The sequence below is a fragment of the Hyla sarda genome, chromosome 1 (assembly GCF_029499605.1).
Source record: "Hyla sarda isolate aHylSar1 chromosome 1, aHylSar1.hap1, whole genome shotgun sequence".
Taxonomy (NCBI): Eukaryota; Metazoa; Chordata; class Amphibia; order Anura; family Hylidae; genus Hyla; species Hyla sarda.
Genome location: NC_079189.1, coordinates 3,513,658 through 3,529,340, shown reverse-complemented (window position 1 = coordinate 3,529,340; position 15,683 = coordinate 3,513,658). Strand labels below are relative to the sequence as shown.

General features: G+C 45.4%; 2 protein-coding genes across 3 annotated transcripts in view; one reads left to right on the top strand and one right to left on the bottom strand.

The window, feature by feature from the left end:
- Positions 1-15,683, top strand: part of LOC130306231 (uncharacterized) — an 870,792-nt gene that overhangs the window by 458,975 nt on the left and 396,134 nt on the right. The window lies entirely within an intron of this gene.
- Positions 1,480-14,436, bottom strand: LOC130284036 (oocyte zinc finger protein XlCOF8.4-like). 2 transcript variants are annotated; one of them, XM_056533992.1, is made up of 9 exons: positions 14,257-14,436; positions 12,647-12,799; positions 11,199-11,378; positions 8,857-8,983; positions 8,666-8,757; positions 3,745-3,823; positions 3,546-3,637; positions 3,307-3,415; positions 1,480-2,619 (listed from the first exon to the last, which is right to left on the bottom strand). In XM_056533992.1, exons 2-9 carry the CDS (start codon positions 12,722-12,724, stop codon positions 1,652-1,654), a joined length of 1,725 nt encoding a protein of 574 aa, XP_056389967.1. In that variant the 5' UTR covers positions 12,725-12,799; positions 14,257-14,436; the 3' UTR covers positions 1,480-1,651. The 2 variants fall into 2 exon arrangements, with proteins under 2 accessions (XP_056389967.1, XP_056390054.1); XM_056534079.1 differs by lacking the exons at positions 3,745-3,823; positions 8,666-8,757 and having other exon boundaries at positions 1,482-2,619.

Here is a 15,683-nt window from a genome sequence, read left to right as displayed (position 1 = left end):
GGGGTTAATGGGGTCAGGACTTATTGGGGTCTATGGTCAAACTGATCCCTTGTCTTATGGGAGATCTCTAGATTTTCCTAAAAATACCAACAAAATCCTGTGTGTGACTCCGGCCTAAGGGTTATTGGTGACAACACAGAAGTGTCCTGATAGGACAGAAGTGACACATGAGATACAATCAGTAATATTTCTAATGGAAATGAGGCCGAGGTAATACATAGTAATCACCAATCATTATCATCCATAGAAATCATCCAATCATACTGTAGTGTAGAGCTACAAGTCACTACTAAATGATACACAATAGCATTACATATTACAGTGATGCCTCAACATACAGTAGTTTCAACATACAATGGTCTTTTCTGGACCATTGTAACTTGAAACCAGACTCAACATACAAATGTACAGACAGTCCAGATCTGTGAAACGTGTCAATCGCTGAAAGAGCTGGAATGGATATTTTACTGTTAAACCACTTGTACTACTGAAGTACATGTACTGACTGGTGTCTGGTAGAGCCCCCTACAGTACAGGGAGGTATTACATGTTCTGTACTCTTTACCTGTATTACTGAAGTGTATGCACTGACTGGTGTCTGGTAGCGCCCCCTACAGTACAGGGAGGTATGACATGTTCTGTACTCTTTACCTGTATTACTGAAGTGTATGCACTGACTGGTGTCTGGTAGTGCCCCCTACAGTACAGGGAGGTATTACATGTTCTGTACTCTTTACCTGTATTACTGAAGTACATGCACTGACTGGTGTCTGGTAGCGCCCTCTACAGTACAGGGAGGTATTACATGTTCTGTACTCTTTACCTGTATTACTGAAGTGTATGCACTGACTTGTGTCTGGTAGAGCCCCCTACAGTACAGGGAGGTATTACATGTTCTGTACTCTTTACCTGTATTACTGAAGTGTATGCACTGACTGGTGTCTGGTAGCGCCCCCTACAGTACAGGGAGGTATGACATGTTCTGTACTCTTTACCTGTATTACTGAAGTGTATGCACTGACTGGTGTCTGGTAGTGCCCCCTACAGTACAGGGAGGTATTACATGTTCTGTACTCTTTACCTGTACCAGGGTTACCTGCTCCTTTGGACACCAGGTGAGGGCGGCTCAATTACTTTTTTAGGACATTGTGTGTACTGTACAGGACCCTGAAGAAGCTCCTGTCCTCTACATAGACAGTGATTACAGCTCCAAGCAGATCTTTATTACTTTTACATGTAAGGATTTACTTTATATTAGTTATCTACTTATTTTTCTTTAATCCTCTTTTTTTTTCTATTTTTGGATGACATTTTGGGGCTTCAGAACCGATTACCAGGATTCCATAGAGTTATGGTCCCAACATACAATGGTTTCACCATACAATGGTCGTCCCAGAACCAATTAATATTGTTACTTGAGGGACCACTGTACTTCTCATTACCGTTATTTACCTACAAAGGTCACATGACCCCAGGTGCTAATGACCAAGAGATGATGTTGGCTTTAGCTTCTGCTTAGGTTTCATTATGAAGTTTATTCGAGGGTTAATTCTCACAACAGAACTTAGAAACATCACATTTTACTGTTACCTGAGATCTCAGATTTCCATTCTCCATATTATTATATTTTTATCAATCATTATTTCATCAATCAGTCTCCAGTGTGAATTCTCTCATGTCCAGAAAGTTGTGATTTACTGCTAAAACATTTTCCACATTCTGAACATGAATATGGCTTCTCTCCTGTGTGAATTCTATAATGTATAACAAGATATGACTTATTTAAAAAACATTTCCCACATTCTGAACATGAATATGGCTTCTCTCCTGTGTGAGTTTTCTCATGTCTAGAAAAATGTGATTTTTGTATGAAACGTTTCCCACATTGTGAACATGAATATGGCTTCTCTCCTGTATGAATTCTCTCATGTATAACAAGATCTGATTTACTCATAAAACATTTCCCACATTCAGAACATGAATATGGCTTCACTCCTGTGTGAATTCTCTCATGTATAACTAGAACTGATTTTTGTGTAAAACATTTCTCACATTCAGAACATGAATATGGCTTCTCACCTCTGTGAATTCTCTCATGTGTCGTAAGATGTGCTTTACTTATAAAACATTTCCCACATCCTGAACATGAATATGGCTTCTCTCCCATGTGAAATCTTTCATGATTTGAACGATATGATATATTTCTAAAACATTTCCCACATTCTGAACAGGAGTATGGCTTCTCCCCTGTGTGTATTCTCTCATGTTTAACAAGCTCTGATTTACTTTTAAAACATTTTCCACATTCTGAACATTTATATGGCTTCTCTCCTGTGTGGATTTTCCTGTGTCTAAAAAGACCTGATCTACTAGTAAACTCTTTCCCACATTCATCACATTGAACCCTTTTCCTCCCTTTCTGATCTCTCCTTGTGGTAACAATGTGTGGTTGGTCAGGAGAAGGTTCCTCATGATCAGGTGGATTATTACAGGATAGATCTGGATGGACATTAGGGGTAAGGAGGTCTTCTCCTGAGGAGCGCTCCATCATATCTTCATCTTCTCCTTTATCATTCAGGGATAACATGAAGTTTCCCTCAGAATTCTTACTGGGATTTTCTGTTGAAACAAAATATATTTTTGATACTTATTTCAAATGATTTAAAATGATTGGTCACTTAAAATATTTTAACAGGTTAAACTGAGTTTTCTCTGATGTCCGTTCATCACATCTGAGCCCCAAATCCTGATGCTGCCCCTAGTGTTCTACCTGGAGCATGACAGGACCCATAGATGACCTTGGAGAGGATCTCTATATAGTCATCTCCCTCAGGTCCTGACTATACATAACACAGGGGATCACTGGGGCCTGAAGGGTTAATGTCATGTAGATCTAAGGTGGAGCCTCCCCTGAAGACACCTCTGAATTCCCTCTGTAATCCATTACTACATACCTGGGGTAACACCTCCTGGAAACATTACATACCTGGGACAACACCTCCTGGAAATATTACATACCTGGGACAACACCTCCTGGAATTATTACATACCTGGGACAACACCTCTTGGAATTATTACATACCTGGGACAACACCTCCTGGAATTATTACATACCTGGGACAACACCTCTTGGAATTATTACATACCTGGGACAACACCTCTTGGAATTATTACATACCTGGGACAACACCTCCTGGAATTATTACATACCTGGGACAACACCTCTTGGAATTATTACATACCTGGGACAACACCTCCTGGAATTATTACATACCTGGGGTAACACCTCTTGGAATTATTACATACCTGGGGTAACACCTCCTGGAATTTCCTCCTTCACTCCCCTCATACACGGGTGATGGCCCCTCATCCTCTCTTCTTCATCCTCCACTTTATTATTAGTCAGATCTCCCCCCTGATGTGACATATAGAACAATTCACTACAATACAGCAGACAGGAGGAGCAACAGAGACCCCCAAAATCTATCCCCACATCTATGACTGCAGAACCCCCCCTATAGAGATATAGGATCAGCCTCATCTACCTGATACTTCTCTGGGACATTTCCCTCTGGACAGTCCTGGGAATACAGAGGGCGGGGACACCTCTCGGGTGGATTTCTATCAATGACTCCATCTGTAGAGAACACACAGTGATGAATAGATTATTCCATGTGATGATCAGATGATGGGTGTAGTAGTATCTAGGAGACCCTCCACCAATAAAAGTCTCCCCCTCCTTACACTGCTGATCGGCCACGAAATCCGTCTCCTCTTCTGGTTCATCTTTAACCTCAACCTTAATATCCATCAGATCTTCACCCTAAAGAGCAAACAAATAAATAAATAAATGAATAAAAAATTTAAAAAAATTATGCCAAATTTCAGCACAAGCTGAGGGGGCATACTGCACCATAGTTCCCAGTATACATGCCCCCCCCCCCCTCCCTCCTTATTTCCTTCTTCCTTCTTTATCTCCTCAGGTTGTTTTCCTCAGTTATTCTGCCCGGTAACAGCTGTTCTGCTGAGAGATGGATTCCTGCTTCTGATTGGAGGATCAGATTCTGCCCGGTAACCGTGATCTTCTGCCCAGCGATGCTCCAGCCCAACAACAGCATTCTGATTGGCTGGAGGCCCATTGGCGGGAAAAGTATTTCCCTTATATACTGGGCTGTGGTGTCTCCAGCTCAGTCACCTGTGGGAAGATTAGTAGAAGCCCCGCCCTCCCCTTTTATTTCACTTTCCTTTCCATCACAATGTTTGTTAGAAGGGATAAGTGACCCAAGTAGTGATGGGTGGACATGTCTATTAGTTATGTTATTGTGGTTCTGGTATTTTATCACTACTACTTTGGTTTGAGTATTTGGTATTTTGATCATAGTTACGGTATTTATTTATTCTTGCATGAGCAGAGCCGGGGGGCCGGGCAGGGGATCGCGGGGGTCCCTCCCCAGATCAAAAAGAGTTCCGCTTTAACCCCTTCCCCACCTATGACGTATCGGTACGTCATGGGTCTGGTGGGGTCGGGTCCGCGTCATAACCGGCAGATCCCTGCTGCTATCAGCAGCTGACATCTGTCGGTAATGACGGAAATCGGAGCTGGCTCCAATGTCCATCACTGAAATGGTTAAATTCCGTGATCAATAGCGATCACGGTATCTAAACATTAAATTCTGATCATCCCTGGGGTCTAGGGGACCCATCTGCAGCTCCTGATGTAATCGGGGGCTGCGGATGGGCTAACGGGGAAGAATGGGGACTTTTCCGTCCCTCCCGATGCTCCATGGATCGGCGAATGCTTAACGATGCCTTTGGCACCCCTTAGCAATCAAGTGCCTAAAACATAGATCAATGTAATGCAATAGCATTACACTGATCTATGTAAGCCATGTAATGGTGGCTTAGGATAGGTCCCTAGGGAGTCCAAAAATGTGTAAAAAAAAAAAAACGTTTTTAAAAATCTAAAAAAATCCTCTCTCTAACCCTAATAAAAGTTCAAATAACCCCCCTTTTCCAATAAAAAAAAACCAAAAACATGAACAAACATATTTGGTATGGCCGTGCGCGATGATGTCCCTAAAATAAAAAAGTTACAGGGGTCAAAACATGTTTTCATTTATTAATTTTTTTACCTTAAAACAAAACAAAAATTACCCAAGTTTGGTGTCATTGAAATCGTACTGATCCATAGAATAAAGATGTCAGATTTACTGTATTGTGAACCCTGAAAAAAATTTGCCCCACAAAATTGGGCAATTCCATAAATTTTTTTCAATTTTTCCTGACATATACTTTTTCTGGCTCCTTAAGGGTCTATTCACACGTACAGTATTCTGCGCAGAGTTAATGCACAGGATTTTTAGCTGTGTTCAGACATTCTGTTTACATTGATATCTGCAGCAGAAAATCCTGCGCATCAAATCTGCGTAGAATACTGTTCGTGTGAATAGACCATAAAGGGGTACTCTGCTGTAAACATCTCATCCCCTATCCAAAGGATATCCTGCCACTGGGGACCCCCACAATCTCCGCCTTTGCATCCCTCATTCGGTGACGGAGCGAACTCTGTTCCATGGCCAATGACTGGTGATGCAGGCTGCCACGCCCACTCCATTGACATCTACAGGAGGAGGCGTGATGGTAATGTACTAGCCGTCACGCCCCACCCCCCATAGACATGAAAGGAGGGGGAGTGGCATTATGTCAGGAATGCAGAAGCTACAGGCTTCCGTGTTCCGGACGCCGCCCCTGAGATCACGGGGGTCCCCATTGGCGGAATCCCCGCGGTCTAACATCTTTATCCCTATCTTTTGGATAGGGGATAAGATGTTTAAGGGGTAGTCCAGTGGTGAAAAACTTATCTCCTAGTCTAAGGATAGGGGATAAATTTGAAATCGCGGGTGGTCCGACCGCTGGGGCCCCCTGCGATCTCTCTGTACGGGGGCCAGGCTCGCTGGCTACATAGCGCGTGTTGACCACCGCATGAAGCGGTGGCCGACACGACCCCTCAATACAACTCTATGGCAGAGCTGGAGATTGCCAAAGGCAGCGCTCCGACTCTGCTATAGAGTTGTATGGAGGGGGCATGTCAGCCGTTGCTTCGTGCAGGTGGTCAACACGCCCCCTTCCCGCGGGCTGTCGGGGCCCGTACAGGAGATCGCGAGGGACCCCAGCAGTCAGACCCCCAGCAATCTGAAACCTATCCTTAGGATAGGGGATACGTTTTTCACCACTGGATATCTCCTTTAACCTGTTAAAGGATGCAGGGTGTACCTGTACGGCCTGCACCCGCTCCCCTACTATGACGCAGAGTCACTAGCTGACCCCGCGTCATAGTGGGTCGGTCCCGGCGGCTATCGATGGCCGGGACCCATGGCTAATACCAGACATCACAGATCGTGGTGATATCCGGTATTAACCCCGTAGACTTTGATTGCCGCGTCTAATATGAAATGCTTCCCGGCAGCTCAGTCAGGCTGATTGGGATCACAGCGGTAAAACCGCGGTGTCCCGATTAGCTGAGGGGACACAGGGACAGTCTCTACCTTCCTGCACGTTGTCTGATCGGTGATCTAATGCCTGAGGTCCAGGCTGGAGCAATGGAGCGCCGATAACATTGATCAATGCTGTGCTATGGCACAGAACAGTGTATTCAATCAAAAGACTGCATGATAGATATATATATATATATATATATATATATATATATATATATATATATGGGCTATAAATGTATAAAAAAAAAAAAAAAAAAGTTAATAAACGTGATTTAACCTTTTTCCTAATAAAGGTTTGAATCAGCTCCCCTTTTCCCATATAAAAAAATTAATAAAATGTAAACAAAAATATAAACATATGTTGTATTGCCGCGTACATGAATGTCCGAACTATACAAATATAATGTTAATCAAACCATACGGACAATGGCGATGACGTAAAAAAGTTCCAAAGTCCAAAGTTGCGTAATTTTGGTCACTTTGTATATCATAAAAAAAATGTGTAAAAATCGATCAAAAAGTCCCATTAAAAAAAAAAAATAAAAAAAAAAAGGTACCGATAAAAACTTCAGACCACGGCGCAAAAAGTGAGCCCTCATACCACCCCGTATGCGGGAAAATAAAACATTTATAGGGGTTAGAAGATGACAATTTTAAATATACAAATTTTGTGTAAAAAGTTATACAGTGGAATCTCCCTTAGTGGACAGTTTTAAATTCCCCGGCAGATTCCCATAAGACTTAAAGGGGTATTCCAGGAAAAAGCTTTTTTTCTTTTTAATATCAACTGGCTCCAGAAAGTTAAACAGCAAATTACTTCTATTAAAAATGTTTTTTATCCTTCCAATAATTACCAGCTGCTGAAGTTGAGTTGTTCTTTTCTGTCTGGCAACAGTGTTCTCTGCTGACATCTCTGCTTGTCTCGGGCACTGCCTAGAGTAGAAGAGGTTTATTATGGGGATATGCTTCTACTCTGGACAGTTCCGGAGACACATGTCATCAGGGAGCAGGTGTCATCAGAAAATAACAACTCAACTTCAGCAGCTCATAAGTACTGAAAGGATTACGTTTTTTTTAATAGAAGTAATTTACAAATCTGTTTAACTTTCTGGAGCCAGTTGAGATATATAAAAAGAAGTTTTTTTCTGGATGACCCCTTAAATGTATTTGTACCCTCCGAATAGGGGACACTTCCAATAGTGGATGCAGACAGTCCCAATAGGGGACAATTAGGACAAAATACTCCCAGTAGGGGACAAAACACTCTCAATAGAGAACAGGCTTATGTGCCGGCCTTACCTTGTACACAGGGCCGCCGTCAGGGGGTACAGCCAATACCCCAGTAAGAGGCCCAGTCCCCCACTGCACCCCCTGCAGCACAGAAGTAGAAGACCTCAGTGGTCTCACACTTCTGTACATCCACCAGCCACATCACTGGGAGATTCTCCTGTAATATCGCTTTTTATCATGTTTTATAGGGAATTACAGGACAGTATTCGGTAATTTAGAAAGATTTTTGAGCCTTTTTCCCCAGAGAGGGACACCTCTCAATAGTGGACTTTTTTTTTATTCCCCATGAGTTTCTGCTATTGGGAGATTCTACTGTCATTTTTTTAACAGTAGGAAAAAAAATTAAACCTTTTAAGTTGGGTATCATTTTAAACATATGGACCTACAGAATGAATATACAGTATAATTGTCATTTTTACCGAAAAGTGCACCGTATAGAAACGGAAGCCACCAAAACCTACAGAATGGAGTTTGTTTTTGTTTGTTTTTTTCAATTTTGTCCTACAAATAATTTTTCTTTTTGTTTCACTGTAGATTATTTTTTTTTTTGGTAAAATGACTGTCATTACAAAGTACAATTGGTAGCGCATAAAACAAGCCCTCATATGGGTCTGTAGGTGGAAAACGGAAAACATTGTGATTTTTTTAAAGGTGAGAGGAAAAAACGAAAGTGCAAAAAAACGGAAAAAACCACGGAATAAAAAAATAAATAAAAACACGGAAAAGAAAAGTTATGGGGTCCGTGAGGAGCAAAAGACGTGAGCCCAAAAAAATAAAATCCTGGGTCATGAGGGGGTTAATTAGGGTGGGACCTAGGGTGCCATAATCATGGGTTCAATCACTTTATGATCATATTTTGGAGACTCTAATGCATCTACCTGATGCTTCTCTGGGACATTTCCCTCTGGACAGTCCTGGGAATACAGAGGACAGGGACACCTCTCGGGTGGATTTCTGTCAATGACTCCATCTGTAGGGAACTCACAGGGAATGAATACATCAGTACTGGATAGATTTCTATGTTACTAGGTAGTGAGAGTGATATCTATATATATATGTCTCTTCTTACCTTGTGATGTGAGGGGCCGGTGATCCTCCATCATGACTATGTCCTGGTACAGATCCTTGTGTCCTTCTACATACTCCCACTCCTCCATGGAGAAATAGACCGCCACATCCTGACACCTTATAGGAACCTGACACACAATGATACAGTCATCACCAGACCCCTCCATTACTGTATAATGTCCCAGCAGTGTCACCTCTCTAATCATCACCAGACCCCTCCATTACTGTATAATGTCCCAGCAGTGTCACCTCTCTAATCATCACCAGACCCCTCCATTACTGTATAATGTCCCAGCAGTGTCACCTCTCCAGTCATCACCAGACCCCTCCATTACTGTATAATGTCCCAGCAGGGTCACCTCTCCAATCATCACCAGACCCCTCCATTACTGTATAATGTCCCAGCAGTGTCACCTCTCCTGTCATCACCAGACCCCTCCATTACTGTATAATGTCCCAGCAGTGTCACCTCTCCAGTCATCACCAGACCCCTCCATTATTGTATAATGTCCCAGCAGTGTCACCTCTTCAGTCATCACCAGACCCCTCCATTACTGTATAATGTCCCAGCAGTGTCACCTCTCCAGTCATCACCAGACCCTTCCATTACTGTATAATGTCCCAGCAGTGTCACCTCTCTAATCACCACCAGACCCCCTCCATTACTGTATAATGTCCCAGCAGTGTCACCTCTCTAATAATCACCAGACCCCTCTATTACTGTATAATGTCCCAGCAGTGTCACCTCTCCAGTCATCACCAGACCCCTCCATTACTGTATAATGTCCCAGCAGTGTCACCTCTCTAATCATCACCAGACCCCTCCATTACTATATAATGTCCCAGCAGTGTCACCTCTCCAATCATCACCAGACCCCTCCATTACTGTATAATGTCCCAGCAGTGTCACCTCTCCAGTCATCACCAGACCCCTCCATTACTGTATAATGTCCCAGCAGTGTCACCTCTCCAATCATCACCAGACCCCCTCCATTACTGTATAATGTCCCAGCAGTGTCACCTCTCCAGTCATCACCAGACCCTTCCATTACTGTATAATGTCCCAGCAGTGTCACCTCTCTAATCACCACCAGACCCCCTCCATTACTGTATAATGTCCCAGCAGTGTCACCTCTCTAATAATCACCAGACCCCTCTATTACTGTATAATGTCCCAGCAGTGTCACCTCTCCAGTCATCACCAGACCCCTCCATTACTGTATAATGTCCCAGCAGTGTCACCTCTCTAATCATCACCAGACCCCTCCATTACTGTATAATGTCCCAGCAGTGTCACCTCTCCAGTCATCACCAGACCCCTCCATTACTATATAATGTCCCAGCAGTGTCACCTCTCCAATCATCACCAGACCCCTCCATTACTGTATAATGTCCCAGCAGTGTCACCTCTCCAGTCATCACCAGACCCCTCCATTACTGTATAATGTCCCAGCAGTGTCACCTCTCCAATCATCACCAGACCCCCTCCATTACTGTATAATGTCCCAGCAGTGTCACCTCTCTAATCATCACCAGACCCCTCCATTACTGTATAATGTCCCAGCAGGGTCACCTCTCTAATCATCACCAGACCCCTCCATTACTGTATAATGTCCCAGCAGTGTCCCCTCTCCAGTCATCACCAGACCCCTCCATTACTGTATAATGTCCCAGCAGGGTCACCTCTCTAATCATCACCAGACCCCTCCATTACTGTATAATGTCCCAGCAGGGTCACCTCTCCAGTCATCACCAGACCCCTCCATTACTGTATAATATCCCAGCAGTGTCACCTCTCCAGTCATCACCAGACCCCTCCATTACTGTATAATGTCCCAGCAGGGTCACCTCTCCAGTCATCACCAGACCCCTCCATTACTGTATAATGTCCCAGCAGTGTCACCTCTCCAGTCATCACCAGACCCCTCCATTACTGTATAATGTCCCAGCAGTGTCACCTCTCCAGTCATCACCAGACCCCTCCATTACTGTATAATGTCCCAGCAGTGTCACCTCTCCAGTCATCACCAGACCCATCCATTACTGTATAATGTCCCAGCAGTGTCACCTCTTCAGTCATCACCAGACCCCTCCATTACTGTATAATGTCCCAGCAGGGTCACCTCTCCAGTCATCACCAGACCCCTCCATTACTGTATAATGTCCCAGCAGTGTCACCTCTCCAGTCATCACCAGACCCCTCCATTACTGTATAATGTCCCAGCAGTGTCACCTCTCCAGTCATCACCAGACCCATCCATTACTGTATAATATCCCAGCAGTGTCACCTCTCCAGTCATCACCAGACCCTTCCATTACTGTATAATGTCCCAGCAGGGTCACCTCTCCAGTCAGCAGCTCAGTGATCCTGTGGATGAGTTCTAGGATCTTCTCCTCATGTATCAGTGAGTGAGGTGGAGGCTCCGTGATGGGGCCCCGGGCCCTGCTCCGTCCTCCTGACTCATGGAGATGGCTGATGGGGGCCACACACTCCCCCCATGTCTTCTTCACTATGGTGTAATCCTGTGTATGGAGAGAGACAATGAGGGGACTGACCCCAGTATTCCTCCCTCACTACAAAGAGGAGATTGTGCCCCCTGTATAGAGCTCTAGTGAGCACAGCTGGAATACTGGGGTCAGTTCTGGAGACCTCACCTACAAAGAGACATCCAGAACATAGAGCGGAGCCAAAGATGGGGACAACAATGGTGGAAATGTAGATGGGGGGGGACAACAATGGTGGAAATGTAGATGGGGACAACAATGGTGGAAATGTAGATGGGGACAACAATGGTGGAAATGTAGATGGGGGACAACAATGGTGGAAATGTAGATGGGGGACAACAATGGTGGAAATGTAGATGGGGGACAACAATGGTGGAAATGTAGATGGGGACAACAATGGTGGAAATGTAGATGGAGGGACAACAATGGTGGAAATGTAGATGGAGGGACAACAATGGTGGAAATGTAGATTGGGACAACAATGGGGGAAATGTAGATTGGGACAACAATGGGGGAAATGTAGATTGGGACAACAATGGCGGAAATGTAGATGGGACAACAATGGCGGAAATGTAGATGGGGGGACAACAATGGCGGAAATGTAGATGGGGGGACAACAATGGTGGAAATGTAGATGGGGACAACAATGGTGGAAATGTAGATGGGGACAACAATGGTGGAAATGTAGATGGGGGACAACAATGGTGGAAATGTAGATGGGGGGACAACAATGGTGGAAATGTAGATGGGGACAACAATGGTGGAAATGTAGATGGGGACAACAATGGTGGAAATGTAGATGGGGGACAACAATGGCGGAAATGTAGATGGGGACAACAATGGCGGAAATGTAGATGGGGACAACAATGGCGGAAATGTAGATGGGGGACAACAATGGCGGAAATGTAGATGGAGGACAACAATGGCGGAAATGTAGATGGGGGACAACAATGGCGGAAATGTAGATGGGGGACAACAATGGTGGAAATGTAGATGGGGGACAACAATGGTGGAAATGTAGATGGGGGACAACAATGGTGGAAATGTAGATGGGGGACAACAATGGTGGAAATGTAGATGGGGACAACAATGGTGGAAATGTAGATGGGGGACAACAATGGAGGAAATGTAGATGGGGACAACAATGGTGGAAATGTAGATGGGGACAACAATGGCGGAAATGTAGATGGGGGGACAACAATGGTGGAAATGTAGATGGGGGGACAACAATGGTGGAAATGTAGATGGGGGACAACAATGGTGGAAATGTAGATGGGTCACCTCACCTCTCCGGTCAGCAGGTGGAGGATCTCCAAGGTGAAGTGTAATATTCTCTTAGTCATCTCATTCCTGTCCTTGTCCATCCTTGGGGGATCATTCAGGAGAAGAGGAGACAACTGGGTCAGCTGGAGGGGATAGTCCTGAAGAAGAGGAGGAGCCTGAATCACAGAACCAGCGACACAATGTAACAAACCTCCTCCTCATGTAATCTCCTTACTACTGTGGTGACACAATGTAACAAACCTCCTCCTCATGTAATCTCATTACTACTGAGATGACACACTGTAACAAACCTCCTCCTCATGTAATCTCCTTACTACTGGGGTGACACACTGTAACAAACCTCCTCCTCATGTAATCTCCTTACTATTGGGGTGACACACTGTAACAAACCTCCTCCTCATGTAATCTCCTTACTACTGGGGTGACACAATGTAACAAACCTCCTCCTCATGTAATCTCCTTACTACTGGGGTGACAATGTAACAAACCTCCTCCTCATGTAATCTCCTTACTACTGGGGTGACACACTGTAACAAACCTCCTCCTCATGTAATCTCCTTACTACTGGGGTGACACACTGTAACAAACCTCCTCCTCATGTAATCTCCTTACTACTGGGGTGACACAATGTAACAAACCTCCTCCTCGTGTAATCTCCTTACTACTGGGGTGACACACTGTAACAAACCTCCTCCCCGTGTAATCTCCTTACTACTGGGGTGACACACTGTAACAAACATCCTCCTCATGTAATCTCCTTACTACTGGGGTGACACACTGTAACAAACCTCCTCCTCATGTAATCTCCTTACTACTGGGGTGACACACTGTAACAAACCTCCTCCCCATGTAATCTCCTTACTACTGGGGTGACACACTGTAACAAACATCCTCCTCATGTAATCTCCTTACTACTGGGGTGACACACTGTAACAAACCTCCTCCTCATGTAATCTCCTCTCTACTGGGGTGACACACTGTAACAAACCTCCTCCTCATGTAATCTCCTTACTACTGGGGTGACACACTGTAACAAACCCCCTCCTCATGTAAACTCCTTACTACTGGGGTGACACACTGTAACAAACCCCCTCCTCATGTAATCTCATTACTACTGGAGTGACACACTGTAACAAACCTCCTCCTCATGTAATCTCCTTACTACTGGGGTGACACACTGTAACAAACCCCCTCCTCATGTAATCTCATTACTACTGGAGTGACACACTGTAACAAACCTCCTCCTCATGTAATCTCCTTACTACTGGGGTGACACACTGTAACAAACCTCCTCCTCATGAAATCTCCTTACTACTGGGGTGACACACTGTAACAACCCCCCTCCTCATGTAAACTCCTTACTACTGGGGTGACACACTGTAACAAACCTCCTCCTCATGAAATCTCCTTACTACTGGGGTGACACACTGTAACAACCCCCCTCCTCATGTAAACTCCTTACTACTGGGGTGACACACTGTAACAAACCCCCTCCTCATGTAATCTCATTACTACTGGAGTGACACACTGTAACAAACCTCCTCCTCATGTAATCTCCTTACTACTGGGGTGACACAATGTAACATACCCCCTCCTCATGTAATCTCTTTACCTCCAAGTGCCGAGCGGGACCTGCTCTGTATCTGCTGGATGCTGGAGGTGTAGGACCTGTGATGATGTCACAATCATGTGACCAGTATATGTGGGGGCGGAGCTCAGCAGGATAGGAGAGATTGTGGATGAAGGACCTGTGAGGATGGTCATGTGACAGGAGTGGGCGGGGCTCAGCAGTCGTAGAGAACATGTGACCAGAAGGGGAGGAGCTCAGTGAAGAGGAGACGCGGTGTGAGGTGAGTTTCTATGCAGAGGGTTTGTTACATTGTGTTGTCAGTGTTCCTCTCCTCTCCCTCATTCCTATTGGTGGAGTAGTCGCCATGGTTACCACTTCCTCCTAGTGTCCGTACTATGGAGCCATCAGTGATCAGTATTAGGGTCCTGATCCCGGTATTGGCCCCGATACCTAATCCTATAGCTACAGTCCGGAGCCCATCAGCCGGTAATACTGGAGGAGAGGACGGGCCCCATCAGTACTAGGGCCACTCCATTAGGGGCCACCCAGCTTTATATAGTGCCCGCCACCCAGCTTTATATAGTGCCGCCACCCAGCTTTATATACTGCCCGCCACCGAGCTTTATATACTGGAGGAGAGGACGGGCCCCATCAGTACTAGGGACACTCCATTAGGGGCCACCCAGCTTTATATAGTGCCCGCCACCCAGCTTTATATACTGCCCGCCACCCAGCTTTATATAGTGCCCGCCACCCAGCTTTATATACTGGAGGAGAGGACGGGCCCCATCAGTACTAGGGCCACTCCATTAGGGGCCACCCAGCTTTATATAGTGCCCGCCACCCAGCTTTATATAGTGCCTGCCACCCAGCTTTATATACTGCCCGCCACCCAGCTTTATATACTGCCCGCCACCCAGCTTTATATACTGCCCGCCACCCAGCTATATATACTGCCCGCCACCCAGCTATATATACTGCCCGCCACCCAGCTTTATATACTGCCCGCCACCCAGCTTTATATATTGCACGCCACCCAGCTTTATATACCACCCGCCACCCAGCTTTATATACCGCCCGCCACCCAGCTTTATATACCGCCCGCCACCCAGCTTTATATACCACCCGCCACCCAGCTTTATATACCGCCCGCCACCCAGCTTTATATACCGCCCGCCACCCAGCTTTATATACCGCCCGCCACCCAGCTTTATATACCGCCCGCCACCCAGCTTTATATACCGCCCGCCACCCAGCTTTATATACCGCCCGCCACCCAGCTTTATATACCGCCCGCCACCCAGCTTTATATACCGCCCGCCACCCAGCTTTATATACCGCCCGCCACCCAGCTTTATATACTGCCCGCCACCCAGCTTTATATACTGCCCGCCACCCAGCTTTATATACTGCCCGCCACCCAGCTTTATATACTGCCTGCCACCCAGCTTTATATACTGCCCGCCACC

Bases quoted from the DNA above. Each gene is read 5' to 3' on its own strand.
- LOC130284036 (XM_056533992.1), bottom strand. From the start codon at position 12,724: ATGGACAAGGACAGGAATGAGATGACTAAGAGAATATTACACTTCACC. The intron at 3,638-3,744 runs GTAAGGAGGGGG...TGTTCTCTACAG, and splicing joins TTTCGTGGCCGATCAGCAGT to ATGGAGTCATTGATAGAAAT. The intron at 2,620-3,306 runs GTATGTAATAAT...TTGTTTCAACAG, and splicing joins TCCAGGAGGTGTTACCCCAG to AAAATCCCAGTAAGAATTCT.